Source organism: Scomber scombrus, chromosome 18, assembly GCF_963691925.1.
Source record: "Scomber scombrus chromosome 18, fScoSco1.1, whole genome shotgun sequence".
Taxonomy (NCBI): domain Eukaryota; kingdom Metazoa; phylum Chordata; class Actinopteri; order Scombriformes; family Scombridae; genus Scomber; species Scomber scombrus.
Window position 1 is genome coordinate 22,844,892 of NC_084987.1, and position 22,248 is coordinate 22,867,139.

Genomic DNA, 22,248 nt, shown 5'->3' on the forward strand with positions numbered 1-22,248 from the left:
TGACTTATAGGACATTTCAGACATGTACAGTTTAATAACTACCTAATGTATCTTGTCTTTTAGAAGAACATCACACAAATAAATGTCCTGGATGGCATGGAAGATGGATGTCTGGACTGTCTGTTGGTTCACCACTTTGGTCCAGACTGAAATATCTCAACAACTATGATTGATTTTCATTCAATTTTATAGATATTCATGGTTCTAAGATGACGGTGACCTTCTGACCTTTTCCTCAGTACTACCACAAAGTTCACATTTTTGTTGTGAGTCAAACACTTTAACAAATAACCTATTGGGTGGATTACCTTGACATTTGCTACAGATATTTAATGTCCCCAAAGAGGACAAACTCATATGATATCAGTGACTCCCTCCTGCACTTTGCTTATGTTTGCATATGTCAGTATGTTAATATTAACAAAGATGTTGAACCAGGTAAATAATACCTGCTAAACAACATGTTAGCATTGTCATTGTGAGTATCCTGTCAAGCATGTGTGTATTTTTTAGAGCCAGATCAATAATGGATTTTTCGGTGCAGATGCCAATACTGATATTAAGGAGTAAAAAAAATTCTGATGTCAATATACTGGCCAATGATCTTATATATATATAATATATACATAAACACACTTTTTTAAAAATGTGGTTATCAAACACTTAATATATACAATAGAGGCCATGATATTTAACAGTTTAAGAATAAACTTAATTTTTTATAAATATGACATCAGTGCACTAAAACAGTAAACTTCACTGGTAATTTAATATGTGTATATTAAACTTGAATTAAGAAAAATGATTAAATATATATAAAATGTGGCCTATATATCTTTCTTTTTTTTATCGGCTCATATCTCATGGATCAAACACTGATGCCGATATACAATATATCTGGGTTAGGCCAATATCAGCCGATAATATTGGTTGACTTGACATATCAGTCGGGCTTTAGTATTATTGAATTAATATTTTGACCTATATCATAAGTTTAGTTTAATTTATTGGGATCCCCATTAACCATTGTGCTGGGCAACAGCTACTTTTCCTGGGGTCACCAATGAGCACAGAAAAAAACAACACATATAAACCCACAATATTACAACAAAAAAGATGAAAGAAAAAAATAGAGTGGCAATATATATTGAAAGCATACAGGGGGGGGGGGGGGGGGGGGGATACACAGTAGAAAGATGAAAAAGAAATATAAAGCCACACACATTTATACAGGATTGTAAAAGAAAAGTAAAGAAAAGGAGAGCAAGTCATCCCCCATTAATTCAGGATGACACACATGGTATTATCAACATCAAATAGCCTACTAATGATACTCAGTCCTTTTAAAATCTGATATTTTTCACATGTTTTAATACCTGCCTTTATTTGTAGGACATCACTGTATTATTTCTACGTGCAGTTGCTTGTATAGTTTTACTGTAACAGCCTACTTGATGATTCATCACCGTTGAATCAAACGGAGGGAAATGTTTGCTACTGATGCTGACACGCATTGTAAAGCTGTGACTGATCACTGCGTCTGACAAATGACATAACTTTTCGCAAAGTACATCTGAACGCGAGTAAAAAAAAGCATCCCCATTACTTTGCCCGAAGGTGGAAAAAGTGACACTGATTAAATCTAATACCCGAGCGGTGACATCACTCCCCCCGATCAGCGGAGGCTGCGCCCTGATTGGACGGCGGCCGCAGCCAATCACAGAGCACACACATGGTAAGAGTTTAAAAAAGATTCAGAAAAGTGTCGGAAAGTTGCCCAAAACGCCTCACCAGCAGGTCCGAGCACGACTAGCGAAGAATAAAAGGAGATACCAGCGGATTTGTTCGGGACTTTTGTGCTTGCGTGCTTCCCCTGTGCTCCGGACTAAGAGCTGAAAACCTGCTGCTCCATTTTTAAAGCTCCCCCTCTCTACTCTCACTGTATATAGACAAAAACAACAGAATGACAACACATTTCAGGAGCGGCCCGGCCTTCGGACTGTCTGCAGAGGTCAAGAGTAAGGTAGGTTCTCCTTTTTCCACATTATTTTGAAGTTTGTTTAGGATCTAGGTATGTTGTTATTGGTGTATTGGCTCCTGAAGTGGGGTCAGGGGTCCCACAAGGGTCGAGGAGGGGGCCCCTGCATGACTATGGATACTATAATCTCTCTAGTAATCCCATTGTGACTGAATATTTTTATTATTAAGTTATAACTAAACACAAAGCTGGTGCTCCTTCAAAATAAAATCCTATAAAGTGGGTTAAATGGTTGTAACATATCTGAGCTCTTGGCATGGAGAGAATATAGGATGGTGATGGATGAAACCTGCTGCATCATAGATAAAAAACAACACAAACTTTTACCAGACAGTGTAATGAATCTTATCTCAAGGTCTTTTTTTAACATCTTAATTGGATCCAGTTTTGAATCCAGGTTGTATGCTTGGGAACCAGCTCTGGTCACACAGTCCTGCCTTCTGATAATAGATCACACAGTGAGGGAGGTGATTGTTTTGGAGCTGAAAGTAGGTCTTACTGGCCAAATAATCTGAGTGATTAGGAAGGGGTCAGAGCATTATTAGTCTGTGAGAGTGCAGCCACGACGGTGAGGAGGTTCAACGTGTACTTTGCATGTGCTCTGTTATTCTGTTGTTATTGTTTCAGTGATGTATTTGTATTTTTAAAGAAAGCACACAGTGAAAGTTAGGGCTCGTTGTAAAAATGATGCTACTGAGTCAAGAATGATTGGTTTGTAAAACTAAAGGGACATGACGTAGATTATTAGTATGAATTAAAAGGTAGGTTGTGAGTTTTGAAAAGTGAAAAAGAGCAACATGGGGTCAGCGGTAAAAGAAGTATTTAGATCCTAAAAGAAGGTAAAAGTAGTAGTACCACAATGTAATAATACTCTATTAGAAGTAAAAGACCTGCATTCAAAATCCTACTTCAATAAAAAGAATAAAAATACCTATAAATGAAAGTACTTGAGACATGAGAGTTGGCACCTGTCAGTGTTATGTTATGTTATTGCACATTATAATATTGTGTTATTCTTTTTGCTGATTTAAACATGTAAGCCGTATAATATGTTGCCAGGAGACGAGTTGGAGCTAATTTTATACATTATTTTATTTTTAAGGTATTATAATATAAAAATGTATCAGATTTCGTAAGATGACGATGCATTTATGTGTAAAAAAAAAAAAGTCCAAAATTTCTCTATAGCAAAGTAGAAGCAGTAAGTAGCAATAAACGTAGAAATACACACACCCTCCCATATTCTTAAATGATGAAAGTGACCAAACTTTCGAGTTCTAATCTGAATTTTATTACAGTTCCAGTCCGCTGCTGAATGACAGTCTGTATGTTGGGATGAGTCAGAGCTGCTGACAGTCTGTGTTCAGGATGAGAAAGGTCAGCCTGTGACTATTCCAGCACCCAGATCATCGTCATCATTGTCCTGTAGCTGGAGCTGCCTCTTCCCCGAATGGTGCCATCTCTCATCGGTGCTTTAATCTCACACAGAGGTGCACGGCGCGCTATGAAACCCTGCATTCCTCTCATTGCTGTTATTCATCTACAGCAGGGTCACAGTCAGGAATGGAGGTTTTGAGATGATAGTGTGGATGATATTTTGAGGCCATTTTTGTATTTTGGTTGGTGGATTATTCTCACAAAGTCAGGGGAGAGAAGGTGGGGGGGATTAAAGTTTGGAGGTAGTAAACAGCTGAGTAGGAGGGCTTCTGGAGGTCATGAAGTTCCTGCAGCGTGACATCACAGAGGAGCAGAGATGCGGCAGAGAGACTGACAGGTACATCAGCATAATCTAATGGCCTTTTAAGGAGTGACCGGGCTCTGACTTGGAACTTGAGAAAGTGTCCTTACTCTAAACAGTTTACATCGGAGTCAAGAACGACAAAACAGTGAACTGACAGAACACAGGTGGACAGCAGCAGCGTCGTCTGATAGATGGGGAGACATAGCTCTGCCAGCACCTCACACAGAGGATCTATTTCACACACCAGGAAGAGAAGAAGAAATCATGTCAGCGGAAATATTTGACAATAGTTTATCAATTAAAACATCTTTAAACACGAGCTCACAATAACTTAATAAAACACTGTGAAAATTATAGTGATACATTCTTATTTAAATCAGGTAGTGTGTGAATAGTCCCTGATTCAAGATAAAAAATTGAACATACATCAATTTTTAATTTAACCCAACATTCAGCGCCAACTCTTAGTACACCACATGCACTGGTGGAAAAGCACATTTACTCATGTACTTTATTTAAGTACAATTTTGAGCTACTTGTATTTGGATGTTACCACGTTATATCTCATGATGCTTCTACACTACATTTCAGAGGGAAATATACTTTTTACATTTAGTCTATTTGACAGCTGCTGTTACTTGTTACTTATCTTATCAAGACTGAACATAAGCACATATGTTCAACTTATAAAGTACAACACAATGTTAAAGATTAAACCTGAGATTCCTGACATGTTTATCTTGTTTGGGACCATTTCAAAGAGTTGTTAGCAGTTCCATAAAAGAGCCTTTCCCCCCCCCTCCCCTCCAAAACTTCTCAGATGACTTCATTGAAATATCTGTTGGAGGCCAAAGAGATAAAGTCAAATATTTAACAAAAATATAAATCTTAAATAAATGAAAAAAAGGTCCAAATTTGTTTAGTTGTCTTCTTTCTTCTCGCTTTAATCATTTCACAACTCCTCCGATTTATATTGTGACCCTTCGGAGGGGGTCCGACCCAAAGGTTGACAACCACTAAACTAAACGAACCCTAACCCTAACATGTTCTGTATATAATGTAGTTTAAACACTGTAGCTTCAGCATGTACAACAGCAAGATGCTGCTTATGCATTGATGCATCAGTCATTTTATAGTACATTTCTCTGCAGAACGAGTACTTTTTGATACTTTACGTACACGTTTGCTGATAAAACTGAAATACTTTACGTGGTATTTTAAATGCAGGACTTTAAGCGTGTAATGGCGTATTTTTAAACTGATGTAATAGTACTTCAGTGCATTAGTATCTAAGTAAAGATCTGAGTCTTCCACAGCTGGATTCTTGACACAATTCTGGTAGTTGTTTGATACCCAGCATCACCTTCACTATAGTCCGTCAGTCAGTTACATCATAAAACAATATCATCCTATCTTCCTATATGTTATTCTGCTATTTTCCTTTATGTGATTCATGTTTGTGAATCAAAAATGTCTTTAAAAGCTCCGAAAAAACAAGCAGTTCTGCCTGCGTCCCCCGAAGAGAACAACACAACAAAAATCCGACTCTGAGCTGAAGTACCTCGCCTGGAAGCAGGACCTGTCGATCTTGGCCTGCCTTTATCAGACGTGGTTTGCCTGAATAGTCAACTCACTGTAAAAGGGCAGATTCTGGAAAACCCAGAGGGAGAGAGTGAGAGAGAGAAAGAGAGTGAGAGAGAGAGAGAAAGAGAAAGAGAGAAATATGAGCCCGGCCAATGGGAGAAGCAGAGCAGGACAGTCAAGGGAGAGGGAGGAGTGTTTTGGGAAAGCTGTTTCTCCCAAGTTTGGTGTGATGGACTGGAAGCTACGCTATCCCTGCTGCTTTGAAATACTTGTTTGTGTTGGCTGCTGAACCCAGACTGTGAAGACTTATCTGCAGAACATTCAGGAAAAGGGGACAAGGGGTGTGCGTGTGAGTGTGTGTGTGTGGGTGCAGGGAGTAGGAGGAAGGAGGGGGGAACAGCCTTAAACCCCATGCCAGAATTCAAAGTATTAGGGCGATGTGTTTGTGCCAATAAGGAAATACATGGAGAGACGCAAAGGAGGCCAGTATGTTTCTTCATGCAGGAATGTCCACAGGCCTTTTTCATTTTCATTCTTCCTCCTGTTATTTTTATATCCCCTCATCTCAAAGTATTTTTTTATTATACAGTAAGACTTTCAAAGACAGTACAGTCATTGCATGCCTTCCCTTTATGAGAGGAGTTATTTTAGTCACTGAAAACCTTGAATTAGGCATGAGAGAAACATTGTATTAAAGTGAAGTTGAAAAACATCTCTTTGTGTGTGTGTGTGTGTGTGTGTGTGTGTGTGTGTGCATGTACTTTTTGTAAGATTTGTTTATTGTATATACAGTATTTTAAGTGACATTCGACTCCTTTTATACCAAATTTCACTGTATTTTTCCACTCTAATTTCCTCTGAAGTTTCATGAAAAGAAAGAAAAAAATGGCATTTGAACACAAGAGTCAATTTTCTAATGATTTCATTCTAATTAGCTGCTAGTGTAATTAATAATGAATCATAAAAGCATATTTAACTAGGTTTAAATGGAGCTTTTCTTGCAAGGAAATTCCTAATTAGTACACAGGTTGCACATCTGTTGCCAGGAAACCTTTTGGAAATGACTCACCAGCAAAATAAACATTATCAATCAATTACTAAATTTGAATAATCCCAAAATGGAGTTCTTTTTTTCTGCCGGATAATATTGAAACTTGTTCCGAGAGCAGTTTGGTGGGTACATCAATACCTGATTGGTCCTTTGTCCTTATTGTGAAATTCAGTAGATGTACTAAATGCTTGCCAGTTATTTGTCACGGACAGTTTAATGAGTTAAAATCAAAAACATAATAATTGGTGAAAGTTAGATCCTATGTTTGACCTCTGACCTCTGCTCCCCCCCTTCTTTCCCCAGCTTGCAGGGAAGTACGACGCCCACAAGGAGGAAGAGCTGAGGCTGTGGATCCAGGATGTGACTGGCAAGAAGATCGGGGATGGCTTTATGGAGAGTCTGAAGGATGGAGTCATGTTGTGCGAGTAAGTGGAGGTGGAGGATTTCTGTCAACACCCTCACCGAAGCACAGAAACGTCATCGTATTAATATCTGCACTATGATACGTGATTCAAGCCTTTTTTCTTTAATAGAGATTATAATATAAGTGTGTTTCTCTCTCTTTATAGACTCATTAATGTTCTCCGGCCAGGTTCTGTGAGAAGGATCAACCGCTCCAATCAAAACTGGCACCAGGTAATGCACCAGCTCCACACGGAAAGAACGACGCCTTATTTGTCCTGCTAGTCTCAAAGTCAGGGTCATTTTCCAGAGCATGTGGAACTTGGTTAGTCTGTCGTATTGGCACTGACAACACAGAGAGCCTATTTACATTCCATAAAGTTGCTGCCATATCAAATGAGAGCACGGCTTCATTAGCCTTTTACAGGACTGGACAAAGCAAACAGGGTTTTTAAGGGTTCATTAAAAAATCTTTCCAAAGAACACGTAGGTCATCTGAATTTACGCTCTTTGATAAGTGGGTCAAAAAAGAGCTGTGTTAGAATCAGTAGGCTTCGTTAAAGTTAATTATATAGCTTCATAAATTTGCACCAATTAATTATGTAATACAGAAGACATATTTAACATTTGTTTTCAATTTTTTAAATACATTTTAAAAGTCACTTTTACTTTTATTAGATACTTAGCCTAACCCCATCACTGATTCCTCATCCAGCATCTCTGAGACCATTTCAACTGTATATCTAGCAGCATCTAAAGAAATGCTAAATTCATAGATAATATTAAATGGCACATTCATATAGACAAACAGCATATATGACTGTGAGTTGGCAGCCTAAAATTTAGAAACAAATAAACAGTATACCATCAGTTAAAGAAATGATCAAACTAGCAGATTTATCAAGATTTAACTGTATGTGTCTAAAATATGCTTCTTGGTTACTAAGCTAAGTGGCTAAGCTACAAATCTACATAGTTATGTGACGTCAATACACCCACGACAACTACAATAATGTTAGCTTTTTTTAAAAAGAGTATGCTAAGGGACAACAGCTCACACACTCTTTTTAATATAATTGTAAATGTGTTAACAGTATGTAAAACAGCTCAATTAAGCGAAATAAAATATTAAATACTAAATTTGGCCCACTTAGTGAGAGTTTGGTCATGATGATACAAAAACTTTACAGGTAAACAAACAAAAAATAAATGATAGGATATCAAAAACAAGATTTTTGAGAAATACCTGGAATAGGTTTTTTACTATGCTGAAATATGTTTGTCTGAAAAATATTAGAAAGATAGAGACTTTCTTGACTTACATCTAAGGGTAAGAAGGTAAAACATTACAGGGGCAACGCAGATAAAATACAGGTCTACATATTAATACTGATAAATGAATATCTTTGAAAGTATTAGCATCCCCATTATTCTTTCAGGTGTCCACACAAAACTATAATGACATCAGAAGATAGAAAACAGCTGATTCTGTTGCATTCCATGAACACAAACAAATCAGACTGGATGCAACAGATCAAACAGACGCTCCTCTGTCAACTTATCCCATTTTCCATTCTTTCCGCTTTCTTCCTCAGCTGGAAAACATTGGGAATTTCGTCCGTGGAATCACAGAGTACGGCCTGAGGCCTGATGACATCTTTGAGGCCAACGATCTGTTTGAGAATACCAACCACACTCAGGTCCAGTCCACGCTCATCGCTCTGGCTGGAATGGTGAGGACAACTACACATACACACACACACACACACAAACACACACACACACAGAAACAAGGTTAATGTAACATCTGTTGTAGGAATGTCTGATATTTGTGCTTTACTCACCACTAACTACTCCAAAATCAGGTGCAATCATGAACAACTGGACTAACTGTTTAGATTGATTTTAGCATACAGACACCAATGACTGCAATATCTGTGCATTATATTGTGATATTTTAGATATATTAGGTATTCTGTGTATATCAGCCTATCTATGTGAGTGCTTTGTGTTCCATGGACTAAGTTTACAATGCAGCAACAGTATAGTATCATAAATAATAAAAACAATGTGGGTATGAAAAATACACTCTTATTACCACCATTTTCCTTTCTGTGTCTGCCATTTCTCTCTCCAAGGCCAAGTCCAAAGGTTTCCACTCCAAGTACGACTTAGGAGTGAAGTACGCTGAGAAACAGCAGCGCCGCTTCGCTCCAGAGAAGCTCAGGGAGGGACGCAACATCATAGGCTTGCAGGTCAGAACAGCAGAAGGCTTAAACCTGTAATCTACTTTACGACCATGCCTGCATGAAGCATTGTGTCCAGAGAGGTTTTGCGGGTTTTAAGACATCTCCCAGTAGGTTGTTGTGGTGCCCCCTGCTGGATTTATGCTGAATGAATCTCCACAGAAACATATTTTCTTGCATCTCCTGACAGCTGCACTTCTTTTGAAGTTCATACAAACAAAGATATATATGTGTGGATGGAGGAATGATTCATGTAGAGTAGAATATAAGCAGATTAACAGGAAATTTAGCACCACAGATGTGATCTTAAATTTCCATTCATTTGGCAAATGCTCACTCCACTCTTGCAATGTCTTTAGATGGGCACCAACAAGCTTGCCAGCCAAAAGGGCATGACTTCTTACGGCACACGACGCCATCTGTATGACTCCAAGATAGGCATGGACAACCCACTGGACCAGTCTACTATCAGCCTACAGATGGGTACCAACAAGGGAGCCAGCCAGGTGAGTAGAGACTTCACATGATGCCTGTATTCGTTCATTATACACTTTTACCTAGAATTACATTTCATTTGGTATGAAAAGTGGAGACGATATAATTATTGTAGGTAAGGCTGGAGAAATTCTGTACTTGCATTTATTGTCAAGAGACCCCTTAAAAAGGCCAGAATGCTTAATACATTAGTCACATTGGTTCATATTGAAGACGTAACTGTTTTTCTCTGTTTCTTATAACAGTCTAGCATTGTAGTTGGTTGCAAAATGTACTAAAACAGGAGTAAATAGTACATTTGTTGGGGACTATATTCAGCTGCAGATACATTCAGTGCTCTACTACAATGATTTCCAACCAGGTGTACAGCATTTACCAGCGGGGTACTTGGAAAGATTGCCTACTTAATTTAAAAAAGTATATATCCACATATTGAGGCATTCAGTCACATGCACTCTCAGTCACAAGTCACAACACATAACTGTTAGCAAGAAAACAGAAAAGACAGCTAAGAGTAATGGCTAAACAGTTGAAATAGCCAAAAGTAATAGCAAAACATTTGAAATAGTTAGCTAATAGTAATGATACATGGTGAATGGGCTCGCAGTAATGATAAATGGTTTAAATTGAAACTTTTAGCTAACTATCAATGTTTAGCTAAAGGTAATGGCTAAATGGTTGAAATGTCAGCCTTCTCCAAGGGGTAGCACAAATGCCAACCTAAACATTGACCGTTAAATTGTATGAAAACAATATTGTAAAAATATCCACTTTTATATAACTCATAAATAACTTAACCAACTGTGCCCATATTTATAATGATGGAAAATGTCACTGAGTGCAACAGTGTGGCTCATTATGTGTTGTTGCTCTATGACACAGAGCTATGTCAGGCTTTGGATACTACTTGTTAGTTGGATCTATTTGGTGTTTTATTGGGATTTGTTTACAATTATAATAATATAGAATAGAGAAGTATTATATTACTTGTACAATGTTTTTTCAAGAAGCCTTTATCTTGCTTTCTTTCCCACAGACTGGTATGACCGCTCCGGGAACCAGGAGGCATATCTTTGATAAGAAGCTTGAGCTGGAGAACTGTGACACCTCCACCATCTCTCTGCAGATGGGCACTAACAAAGTGGCCTCCCAGCAGGGCATGACCACCTACGGCCTGCCCCGCCAGGTCTATGACACCAAGTACTGCACCAACCCCACCGAGGCCTACTTCAACAACGGGAGCGAGGTTGAGTTTGACGGCTACAACCAGTACTCTGACTAAGAAAACCACAGACAGCCTCACCCCCCCTCCCTTCCTCTTTGCTTAACTTCAGACAACCAACTGCAACTGTCTTCATGACGAGCAAAACTCCCAGACTGTTATTTAACACTGACTGACGTCATCGCCGTCTTGATTCCCCGTCTTTTTCTAAGCATATTTGTACTCCTAAGAATTGTTTGTCTTTCCATGAGCAAAAGAAATAAGTGTTTAACTTCCATCAAAATTTTTACTTCGTGACCAACCTCTGTATCTCAGCAAAGATGTTTGCTCCAATGAATTTTAAGACTGCTAAAAATACCCAAACACCCAAAGTTGAGATTTTTGACCTTTGCTATTTATAGATTTTTTTTCTCTTCTTTTTATACTTGCATTGTAATTAGAGATGTGTAACTGTTTTTAACCCCTCGCCTCACCTGACCTTCCCAATGCAGTTTGAACACTGACGGAGCAGAATTTGAGAGTTCCTTGAAAGGAAACGACTAACCATGTTGGTGCTATTGAACTTTAACCCAGTTTGGATCAGAGTCCACGTCCACATTGGAGCTCTGCAAGCTCTTAGGATGGCATTTCTGCAGGATGAAACAGAAGCTTAGGGCCATCTGACTGACGACGCAGACATTGCTTTGTTTTGCGAGCACCTGCGCTGATAAATAGTCGTGTTTATGAGCCTGCCAAATTACCCTTGACGCTGTTTAACAGGGTGAATTAACATGGCTTGTGTGCATTGAAGGAAAAGTAGAGGGGTCTTTCAGAAATGGTACAAAGCTTATAAGAGCAAATGTAGGTGTTTTGATATTTAGTTGTAGGACGCCATTTGAAATTAGGGTAAACCTGTAGTTTTTGTACTGCATTGCCTTTTGTAAAAGGTCTACAGTGAACTTTGGCTTTAGCGCTGTTGCTTCGTTTGCACTTACCTTACTTACCTGCCTTCACTCTGTATTAAAAAGACCCATGTGCAATGTGAATCATGCTAAATATAGATTCCCCCTTTTTGAAATTTCCACATCATACTGTTATGACCCACCGAATGTCTTGAATGTAATGTAAGATTAGAAGTGTCACTAGCTGTTATAGGATTCAACATTAGAACTTATAAGCAGGAGTGTCCACAGTGTTACAACATTAAGATTGGCTTTGAATTATGAAATGAGGCACAGGCTGTCAGAATTTGCTGTTAATGTGCTAAATGAGCTTACAGATTTTAGCTCTTAAAAGTGTTAATACCATTTAAAAAGGATGTTGCCATGATTTGTGACAGTGTGCCATCTAGTGTTGTAAGACCTTCATAGCGGGGAGAAAAGCACATGTACATTTACTGTATTTTCAATCCATCAAAGGTTTAAACATTGCTTTTTATTCAATCAAATGTAGGAACATAGATATTTTTTTAAACAGTGCATTCACTTATCATCATTACCACTCTGTTAGATCCAGAATGGAAATAATGTTGAGTAACATTTCACCTTTTAATGTGTCGGCTGTGTTTCATCGTTGTTCATACTATACTATCTTTGCTAACCTCTTGATTTTTTTTTTCCTATATGCCTTTCACTAAACATGACATTTGTGCAATAAAAACACTTAAAAAATACACTTCTGATTTACTGTCATTACCTTAAAATACACAGGACGTGAAATACACAAAAGAACACAAGATTGGAGTAAATACAAATTACATGATTAAAGAAGATAAAACCTAACAGTACTAATTATATAGTGATTGAAAAATAATGGCAACCAACAAAAAAGTTTTCAGTGCATTAGTGACATGGTTGAAATATAAAAAAAGACAGGATCATATTTTCTTCATCCATAAAACACAATGATAAGTGGAATATTTTACGCTGGTGGAAGTATCGTATTACATTTTTTATCTTAATTGTGTGACAGTTTGGTTCAAAAACAAACATCATGTTCTAATAATAAAAAAACACTTACCATGAGCTAATCACTGACATGAGACATGAGAACATTGAGAAGAACTGATACAGGCAGGTTTGGATTCAAGTTAAAACGACATTGGCAGTGCTCTGGTCCAGCCAGAGGGACGCGTCATGCTCAGCAAGCCGCATTGTAGCTAAACTAAACTAAACACGTCACACACTTTCATGAAAAACTCTTTGTGAAGATTTTGCTACATGGTGCTGAGTGAACAGGAAGTAATTCACCGGACCAAATGAAGCAGTGGATTTAGGGCTGGGTATTGTTTAAAAAATTACGATACCAGTACCAATCCGAGTACCCTTAAAGTGATTCTGATACTACTACTGATACTAGTACTTCATTCGATACCCATCATGTGAATAGAAGTGTTAAATTGTACAAAATACCACCACTCCTTCACATGTAAATGATTGGATTTTTACACAAATGCATTTTGGAAGTCTTAAAATTATTAATATTTATCAATCAAAGACTGTATGTGTTGATTGGCTGTGAGTAAGTCCATAAAAATAGTCATATTTTTTCTAGCTCAGGGTGCAAAAAGGATGGATTTCAGGTATCGTTTGACGAGAGACATTTTGATACTACTTGGTATCGATTTATTTCGGTCGATACCTTAAAGGTAATGATACCCAGCCCTACGTGAAATGTGGGTGAGGTTATAGAGAAGGTGAGTCACAAGATGGGAAACATGACTACTGATTGGCTGATTCACAGGCATCAATCCAATCACTGTAAACATCCACTGGCTCAGACAAATCTGATGAAACAAAGTAAAGGAACATTTCAAACGAACACAGACAAGAGACGCACAGTCCCTTTTGATTTCTTCTTATAGATTAAACTACACATAGTGACAGATATCCGTCGCATAAACATATGTATGAATCTCTTTAGGGCTGCAACTAATGATTATTTTTAAAATTGATTAAACTGTCACTTATTTTCTTGATTAATTGATTAGTTGTTTGGTCCATACAATGTAAAAAAATGTTGACCCAATCAACAGTCCACACAATGATATTCAGTTTACTGTCTTTGAGGACTTAACAAACAAGAAAATATTGACATTTGAGAAGCTGGAACTAGAGTATTTAGATTTTTGTTCCTCAAAAATGTCTCAAAATGATGAAACGATGATTGAAATTAAATCAATGGTCAAAATAGTTGTCAATTTATTTAACAGTTGGCAACTCATCAGTTGATTTATTACTAAATGTTGCAGCTCTAATTCTTTTCATTCAATTTATGGTAGTAGTTGAGAAAATATAAAAAATAATCACAAAAAAGCCCCATCTTGCAATATTAAGTAATGCATTATGTGTATTATATTCCTGGTCAAAAACCAAAACAAAGACTTGTTCTTGTTGCTTATGCCCTAATTTAAATTTCATGGAAATCAGTTCACAAGACTTTGAGATATCTAGGTGAATAGGATTTTTTAAAAACCAAACTCCTACATAGCAATTCAAAGTATTTGGTCAAACATGACCATAAAAGGATACAGGTTATGGGTGTCTGGAACTCCTCCAAGCAAACGCTACATGATATAATTCCTGTGTTGCGGGTTCGTTCCCTGGTAAAACCAAACAGTTATTTTAGTCAAATTGTTCATAATGAATTATGTTGTAATTCTAAGGTATGGTGATGTCACACAGAACTGAACTTACATTTTGACGTCGCAGGACTTTTCGTGGTTACAAAATGGGCACGTGAACTGAGTGTCCAGGTTACCCGTCATTTTCTTCTTGGGAGGCGGCTTTCTTTTTGACTTTCTGCGCCCCATTTGTGATGTGGTATCTCTGCAGGAAACAAACACACAATTGAACATTAACTTTTTACCTCCTCTTTCATCAGCTATCGACATTACCAAACACTTTCACATTGCCTTTTAAGCAGTTTTATACAGAGATGCCAAATTACACTGATGAATGACTAGTATTTCAGTTACTGCCGCAGTCAATTTATCTACTGTGCCTATGGTATGATATGGTATGGTATGGCATGATATAGTATGATATGGTATGGTATGGAATGATATAGTATGATATGATATGGTATGGTATGGCATGATATAGTATGATATGGTATGGTATGGAATGATATAGTATGATATGATATGGTATGGTATGGCATGATATAGTATGATATGGTATGGCATGATATGGTATGATATGGTATGGCATGATATAGTATGATAATCATACTATATCATGCCATGCCATACCATATCATACTATATCATGCTATGATATGGTTTGGTGTGGTGTAGTATGGTATGGCATGATATAGTATGATATGATATGGTATGGTGTATTATGGTATGGTATGGCATGATATAGTATGATATGGTATGTTGTGGTGTAGTATGGTATGGTATGATATAGTATGATATGATATAGTATGATATGGTATGATATAGTATGATATGATATAGTATGGTATGGTATGATATGATATAGTATGATATGATATGGTATGATATGGTATGATATAGTATGGTATGGTATGATATGATATAGTATGATATGATATGGTATGGTATGATATGGTATGATATAGTATGATATGGTATGATATGATATAGTATGATATGGTATGGTATGATATTGTATGCATAGACAGAAAACAATAATGAACACATTATGCATCAGTGATGACTCACTTTAATCACTGTTCACCTGGCCCAAAGGCAGGTACGTTCATAATTATTTTAACTTTATGGATATCATTTAACGTCATAGAAAAATCTCAATGATGTTTCATTACAGCCTTATTTTCTGTAATTTCCTCCAAACAGCTCAACTGACGCCACACAAGATCGGAAAAAGCTAACGTTTCATGAGCAAGCTAACTTGCTAACAACTGCTAGTATCTAGGTAAAGACTTACTGAGGTTAAAACTATAGTTTTAAACATAATTGTAAATGCATGATGCAGCGGTGTCGTTCGTGTTTCATCTATATCGTATTGCAGTATTTTTTATTTCCATTAATGACGTAACTGTTGTCTTACCTTTCTCTTTTTACCTGATTTGTTCAGCGGAGGATGCTCTCCGTATTCAACTGGATCCGGATGCAGAGTCTCTCCGGGACCGCGTCTGATTGGTTAGTGTGGAAATTGGTCCGGTTTGTGATTGGTTAGAAAGCGGAGACTGACAGCCTCGTGTATCCAATGCAGTGTCGGGTTTAGATAGATAGATAGATAGATAGATAGATAGATAGATAGATAGATAGATAGATAGATAGATAGATAGATAGATAGATAGATAGATAGATAGATAGATAGATAGATAGATAGATAGATAGATAGATAGATAGATAGATAGATAGAAAGAAAAAAAAACATGCAACATTCTCAGATTTTCAGATCATCAAGTGCAGCATAGATATATTTCACATACTAGTTCATCAGCAATATCATTCATTTTTGTGCCCATAAAAGTTTCAGAAACAAACCAAAATGACAGAAACCTGTGATCAAAAACCCTCCTCTCTATTTCAGGTAATGGTTTGGGTGCTAAAGAGAAACTGCTGATGTAGACTGATCATCAGGGACATTGACACCAAAATAACACCAGTGATTAAAGATCCCTCCAGTTTATTTGTTTCCACAGGTTCTATTATTTGATGACAGGGATGCAGCCAAACCTAACCGTTAACCGTGAGGTCATTTTCTGACTTCCGGCTTGTCTGTAACCATAAATATTGGCAAAACCCTTGTGCTCTGTACTGGCAAGTAAGTTCCCAACCAGTGCTTTGTTTCAGAGAGGTTGGGTTTACTGTAGAAAATCACATTTGGAATCTAGATCCTCTTAGTATTACCCAGCTGAGGTAGCAGAGTGTTGTTTGCTGCATTATAAGTGAATTTGATAAATTCTCATGATCAATACCCACATAAATAGGTGTAATTCTAAACTCTAAGTTATTAAAGATGTTTCCACATCTGGCCCAGCCCAAAAAAGTTGACCCACCATATCCAAAGCTTATAATTCAATAATGTTGATAAGATGCCAACTCACTTATTACTTTCCACCATTGATCCCATATCAATTTTAATAAGCTGTTGAGGCAACAATGTGAAATGTCCGTTTGCTGCTGAGGATCCCATTGTTACAAAGTTTCTTCCAAACAATGATTTAAAAAAGTCAAACCAACTGCAGTTAAAAGTGCTGTCAAAAAAAGAGAATAAGTCTGCGTATACATGTGAGGATCCTGCTGTGTCATAAAGCCACAGGAATAGATGAAAAATAGATGAGAGATGAGTGTCAGTGTTTCACAAGGTGGTTCTATCAAAGACTTTCATGGGTTAAAACTTCTGAGGTCTGAAGTTAAAAATAAAGATAAATCAGGACTTCCTGTGACAGAGAAACATCCAGAGAAAGACCTCTGGGGCATCCTCCTCTCACTCTGTTTCTCTGTGCTTCCTGATACTGAAGTCAACTAAGATAATAATACTATGAAATGAAATGAAAGCCTAATAAAAAGTCTGAGTCTCTATCTCCAGACCTGCCAGCTCTTCTTACAATTCAGTCAATACATTTAGATAATTCAATTCATATACTAATTAGGTATATGGACAAATACATAAGTATCTTATTGTCAGCGGTGGAAAGTAACCCAGTACATTTACTGTATTTAAGAGCAATTTTAAGATACTAGAAACCATATGAGTTTATAAATTACACTGCATTGCTAAAGAATAAATGATGGGTTCCCAACCTTTTTCTGTTTGTTGGCCTGTACAACAAAGCAGTGTTGGGGCTCCTGGTCATGTTTCAGATGTTTATGAGTTGTTGAAAGAGATGTTTTCCCTCTAACACTTCTCTGATCATTTCATTTGAACAACAGTTTGAGGCCCAAACAGGTAAAATTATCAAATATTTCACAAAGATTAGAGAAAACTCAGCAAAATCATAAATTTGTTATTGTTTCCTACCCAATTAACCATGCCGTGACCCCTCTGACTTATCTTGTGACCCTTTGGAGTAAACCAGGGTTGCATTTAAGTAAAATAAAGAAAATTAAAGTAAAGTAAAGTAAAGTAAAGTAAAGTAAAGTAAAGTAAAACTAATAAACAATAAAATGCTACTTAGAAGTCATTGTATCAGTATTAACAATATAATAATGTGATAGGCCTATATAAATATCACTTTACTTTACTTTTGGACTTGTATTTAAGCATGACTTTTTTTTTGCTGTGTACTTTTACTTCTGTAAAGGACCTGAGTACGTTTTTCACCATTACACAGCCACAGTGTATACCAGTGTCATACATAAAGTGCGTCATAGCACATTCAATAGTGGAAGAGATGCAGTTTGAGCAGCAGGGGGCGGTGTTTCATTACTCTTTGAAATGAGATGAGCAATTCACTCAAATTCAGACAAAAATAGGATAAATATGACGTAAGAAGTTTGTAAAAACAAAACCAATACAAAATATTGTATTTACTATATTAATTACTCATTTTATAATATATTTCAGAATGACAATGTTCATCTAAAGAACACACAGAAACATATTTGGGTAGTAAAATTACAACTAACAAAGGGACTGTAAAAAGAACATCACATGATTAAATGAATGGATGAAAATGTTAAATGCTCTAAGTGTAAAATATTATATCCAAAGAGTCTCATTGGTCCGTCCCGCCTCGAGGGGCGGGGTTTGTGGACATAATATTATGAGAGAGGAAGTGTCTCTGTTGGATACTTACATACTGACTTTATTCAGTAGTACCTAACTCGCCTCATTTCTTAAAGGAAGCAAAGCGCAGGTAAGTACAAGTGTATGTAAGGTACAGTTAGTAAATGTTCTTGTCTTAGATGAATACTGCTTTAAACAGCAGCGCAGCTCAGATAACACTTGTGTAACTCTCTTAGCTCAGAGGCTAAAGCTTGTTAGCATGTCAGGTCCAGGCTGGAAATAAGTCTCACCTGCAGCAGACAGACTTCAGGTTTCACTGCTTCTCTGTCCTCTATTCGCTTTCATCACTCCATTTTCACAGGTGGTCGCCTCAGTGATGCTTCTATAGGTTATAACTGTGAGTGTCTTGAGAAATGTATTTTCTGTGCTTTGCCTCTTCAGTCTTATCTCATTCTTATCAGGGCTGCTGCACATGCTGAGCACCAGGTTGAACAGATAGTAGACTTTACTCTTTAACACTAATGCTCTGTTAATTTTATGACTATTGCTTATAAACAAAGCTAGTTTTCATGAATTCCTTCTGTTTAACACGTCCCCAGCTGTATAACTTGGATAAATATAATGTATTATTTTATCCTCTATATCTGTGAGTGGTTCTGTTTACATAGCTCTACCTCATGTAAATTCTAAATGACCTCACTTGCCAGTTATGTACACCTATAAAAAACTAATACAGTATAATATAACAGCCCTGCAATAAATCCTTAATGAAGGTTATAATGTTTAGTTTTTATTTAAGCATTTTAAACAGGTGTTCATTTATTTTATGGACATTTATGATGTTATAATCTGGTGTAATAACAATGCTTTATGGTCATTTCCATCTTTTGTCACCTTAATTAAATGTGCAGACTCAGTTTGTTGTAGTGAAGGGTCACCACTTGTTTCAAGAATATATTGTTGATTTTGAAGTTATTACTATTTTTACATATATGTGTATGTGTATATGTGAACCCTAAATGCTGTAAATCCAATGTCAACAAAACACATGTAGCTAACTGTGTCTGTCTGTAGCTTGCAGAGTAACACCATGGCAACAGAGGGAGATCCCACAAACTTGATCAAAGTGCTACACCTCCTGGTGCTCTCTTTCTCCTGGGGCATGCAGATGTGGGTCTCCTTCATTGCAGGTATGAGGCGCACAACAAAAGTCATCATGGCTGGAAATATGCATTCCTGCTTCAACGCTGTATTTGACCCCTGACCCCTTATTTTGACCCTCATGTCTGTGCCTGCAGGTTTTGCATTGGTGAAGCAGGTAACTCTGCACACCTTTGGTCTGGTGCAGAGTAAACTCTTCCCTGTATACTTCTACTGTCTGCTGGGCAGCAACTTTGTCAGCCTGGCTGTGTATGCTGTGTATCACCCCAGAGAGCTGCTGGACTGGCATGAAAGTTTGCAGGTCAAACATCCCACATACATATACAGAAACTATACCTGTGTAGAGTAACAGTGGCCCGGATATATTACATATTGCTGTGCTAATGATCATATTTAGATCTCTTTACTCATCGTGATTGCACTATATTTACAAGTATATCATCATCATGTTACTTTCCATTAAAGTTTCTCCTCTTCCTCTGCAGATGGCTCTGTACTTTGTGGCATTGATCATGGCTGGTCTCAACGCCCAGTGGTTTGGCCCAGCAGCCACTGAGGTGATGTACCAGATGAGGGAGGTGGAGAAGGAGCATGGCCTGGGGAACCAGATCGGCCTGGGCAGCCAGAAAGAGGCTTATGCCAAACTTAAAGAGCAGGACCCCAAGTACAAAGCACTCAAGAGGACGTTTGGCTGCTACCATGGGTTGTCCAACCTTTGCAACCTGATTGGGTTCATCTGCACCACAACTAATTTGATCTACACAGCTCTGAATTTATCCACCATTTAGAGAAAATTAGGTTTCAGAATTCAATTAATGAGAAGTATCCCACCATCCATTTCTGCTGCAGCATTAAATATGTCATAGCAAATATGATGTGAGGAGTCAAGAGAGCCAGCATACTATTTATGGGCTTGAGTTGAATATGCCCAGAAATAAGTGTAAGTGACATTATGTACATTAAATTACACAGAATTTTGCATCACTTTAGTAATAACTGATGAAGCTACAGCTGTCTTAAAGTTTCCTTATGAGTGAGTGTGCCCAAAAAACTCATCATTGCTTTTCACTTTTATCTGGCTCTCAATTAAGTGCTTTTTGTACTGGCAGTTAGCATCTAATTAATTCTCTCTCACAAAGTATTACATATTTTTGTATACATTTAGTTGTTTATCACTTTTCATGTTATTTCAAATGACCCTGTGAAGAACAGTCTTTTTAAAAAAACAAAAAACATGCCTAGTAAAATGTAATCAACAAACCTCAGGTCCTGTGTCAGCAGTTAACTTGCATCCCCAGCAGGGGGCGATGTTTGGGCACAGGTGTATTTAGAGGAACGTTTGTATTTCCAATGCTGAGCTCACAACAGCTACTGCATTTCATTCAAAATGTCATGTTTTTGATTTTATTATGGAAATTTATCACAAATATCCCCTCCATGCATATTTTAAAACAAATGAAAATCCACTGCCTAAAAATAATCAATGTCTAATATGTTGTTTTTTTGTACATACATTTAGAAGTTCAATCACATCTACAGTACTCTTTGTCCCTCATTAGGACATTTTAACTGCTGTACACAAGATGTCTCCTACTTAACTCAAAAGAATATTTGTGTAAGTTACGTATTGGACCACAATTGGCTTCCAACCTAGTTGTTATGTTACAAAATCAACTTGAAACTGAGATTTAATGTGAGCACAGAAACCTTCTCCCTTTAGAAAATAAATATGAAAACTTTCTTGTCAAACTCCACAAACATTGTTGAATTAACACTGGAAGATTAAACAACATATTGTTCATATACTACCAGTGTTATCATTTCACATTTGGTACTACAATACTTTCTGTATTTTTTTTCCTTCTCCAACAAAGAAAGAAAGAAACTGTCTCCTAATCCTTACACTATGGTTTTTACTCTGATATGGATGAGTGAACCCAGAGCCAAAAGACTGGGCCTGGATTTGGAATTGGCAGGTTTTTAATGTAATTACTAGTGACGCACATCAGATTTTGAGAGCACCAGCCTTGAATGCAGAGAGCAGTTTTGCTGGCCAGCTAGAGGATGAGGGAGGAACTCCACCCATTACAGCTACAACATCAGCACTAATGGATTATAATGGAGTCATTTCAATATAAACAACAGGGACTGAAACTAAAGGGATGATGTTTTCCCAAATGTAATTTATGTTGGCCTTTTTGAAGAGGTTCCATCTGTGATCATGAATTCAGTAATCATTTAATGAGGTTTGTTTTTAATTTTCTTGTTTTAGCTAATAAAATAGGCTCATGTGTTAACACACATAATGACCTCTAAACATACTTTGTTTTTATCTTGCTGACATTATTAATGTGTTATGATGTCAGTTGGGATATTGCACAAGGAAGTTAGCCCAAGTGTCTTGAGGAAGGAGGCTGAGAACATGTTCTGAAGCTCTCAGAGAATGCATTGGGTCTTTAGCTGTGCCGTCAGGTTTCTCACTGTAGCAACATCAGGAAATAAACCCTGACCAAAGAACAAGTTTATCCACTCATCTCTTCATGGCATGACTTACAAAAGCAAGGAGAGATTTAACATGAAATCATTCATACAGTTGGAGAAATGACAGGACTGTTTGTAAGAATACCTTCAAAAACAATATAACAATGTGCATTACTTG

General features: G+C 37.2%; 3 protein-coding genes across 3 annotated transcripts; 2 read left to right on the plus strand and 1 right to left on the minus strand.

Annotated features, from left to right (window-relative positions):
• The first annotated feature begins 1,798 nt into the window (after positions 1 to 1,798).
• On the plus strand, positions 1,799 to 12,432 carry cnn1b (calponin 1, basic, smooth muscle, b). The gene is made up of 7 exons (XM_062438789.1): positions 1,799 to 2,023; positions 6,718 to 6,839; positions 6,984 to 7,050; positions 8,412 to 8,549; positions 8,955 to 9,071; positions 9,422 to 9,568; positions 10,594 to 12,432. Exons 1-7 carry the CDS (start codon positions 1,964 to 1,966, stop codon positions 10,837 to 10,839), a joined length of 897 nt encoding a protein of 298 aa, XP_062294773.1. The 5' UTR covers positions 1,799 to 1,963; the 3' UTR covers positions 10,840 to 12,432.
• Positions 12,433 to 13,018: 586 nt separating this feature from the next.
• Positions 13,019 to 19,346, minus strand: elof1 (elongation factor 1). The gene is made up of 5 exons (XM_062438792.1): positions 18,719 to 19,346; positions 15,798 to 15,944; positions 14,454 to 14,585; positions 14,289 to 14,359; positions 13,019 to 13,543 (listed from the first exon to the last, which is right to left on the minus strand). Exons 3-5 carry the CDS (start codon positions 14,567 to 14,569, stop codon positions 13,479 to 13,481), a joined length of 252 nt encoding a protein of 83 aa, XP_062294776.1. The 5' UTR covers positions 14,570 to 14,585; positions 15,798 to 15,944; positions 18,719 to 19,346; the 3' UTR covers positions 13,019 to 13,478.
• tmem205 (transmembrane protein 205) lies at positions 18,448 to 21,394 on the plus strand. The gene is made up of 4 exons (XM_062438791.1): positions 18,448 to 18,558; positions 19,503 to 19,618; positions 19,727 to 19,890; positions 20,075 to 21,394. The coding sequence occupies exons 2-4, from the start codon at positions 19,519 to 19,521 to the stop codon at positions 20,375 to 20,377; spliced, it is 567 nt and encodes a 188-aa protein (XP_062294775.1). The 5' UTR covers positions 18,448 to 18,558; positions 19,503 to 19,518; the 3' UTR covers positions 20,378 to 21,394.
• Positions 21,395 to 22,248: the final 854 nt, after the last annotated feature.

Excerpts from the sequence above, each read along its gene's own strand:
- cnn1b (XM_062438789.1), top strand. The coding sequence starts at position 1,964 with ATGACAACACATTTCAGGAGCGGCCCGGCCTTCGGACTGTCTGCAGAG. Across the intron at positions 6,840-6,983 it reads GATGGAGTCATGTTGTGCGA|ACTCATTAATGTTCTCCGGC; the intron begins GTAAGTGGAGGT and ends CTCTCTTTATAG. Across the intron at positions 9,072-9,421 it reads GCAACATCATAGGCTTGCAG|ATGGGCACCAACAAGCTTGC; the intron begins GTCAGAACAGCA and ends CAATGTCTTTAG.
- elof1 (XM_062438792.1), bottom strand. The coding sequence starts at position 14,569 with ATGGGGCGCAGAAAGTCAAAAAGAAAGCCGCCTCCCAAGAAGAAAATG. Across the intron at positions 14,360-14,453 it reads AAGTCCTGCGACGTCAAAAT|GGAACGAACCCGCAACACAG; the intron begins GTAAGTTCAGTT and ends TGGTTTTACCAG. Across the intron at positions 13,544-14,288 it reads GTTCCAGACACCCATAACCT|ATTTGTCTGAGCCAGTGGAT; the intron begins GTATCCTTTTAT and ends TTGTTTCATCAG.
- tmem205 (XM_062438791.1), top strand. The coding sequence starts at position 19,519 with ATGGCAACAGAGGGAGATCCCACAAACTTGATCAAAGTGCTACACCTC. Across the intron at positions 19,619-19,726 it reads GTGGGTCTCCTTCATTGCAG|GTTTTGCATTGGTGAAGCAG; the intron begins GTATGAGGCGCA and ends CTGTGCCTGCAG. Across the intron at positions 19,891-20,074 it reads ACTGGCATGAAAGTTTGCAG|ATGGCTCTGTACTTTGTGGC; the intron begins GTCAAACATCCC and ends CTTCCTCTGCAG.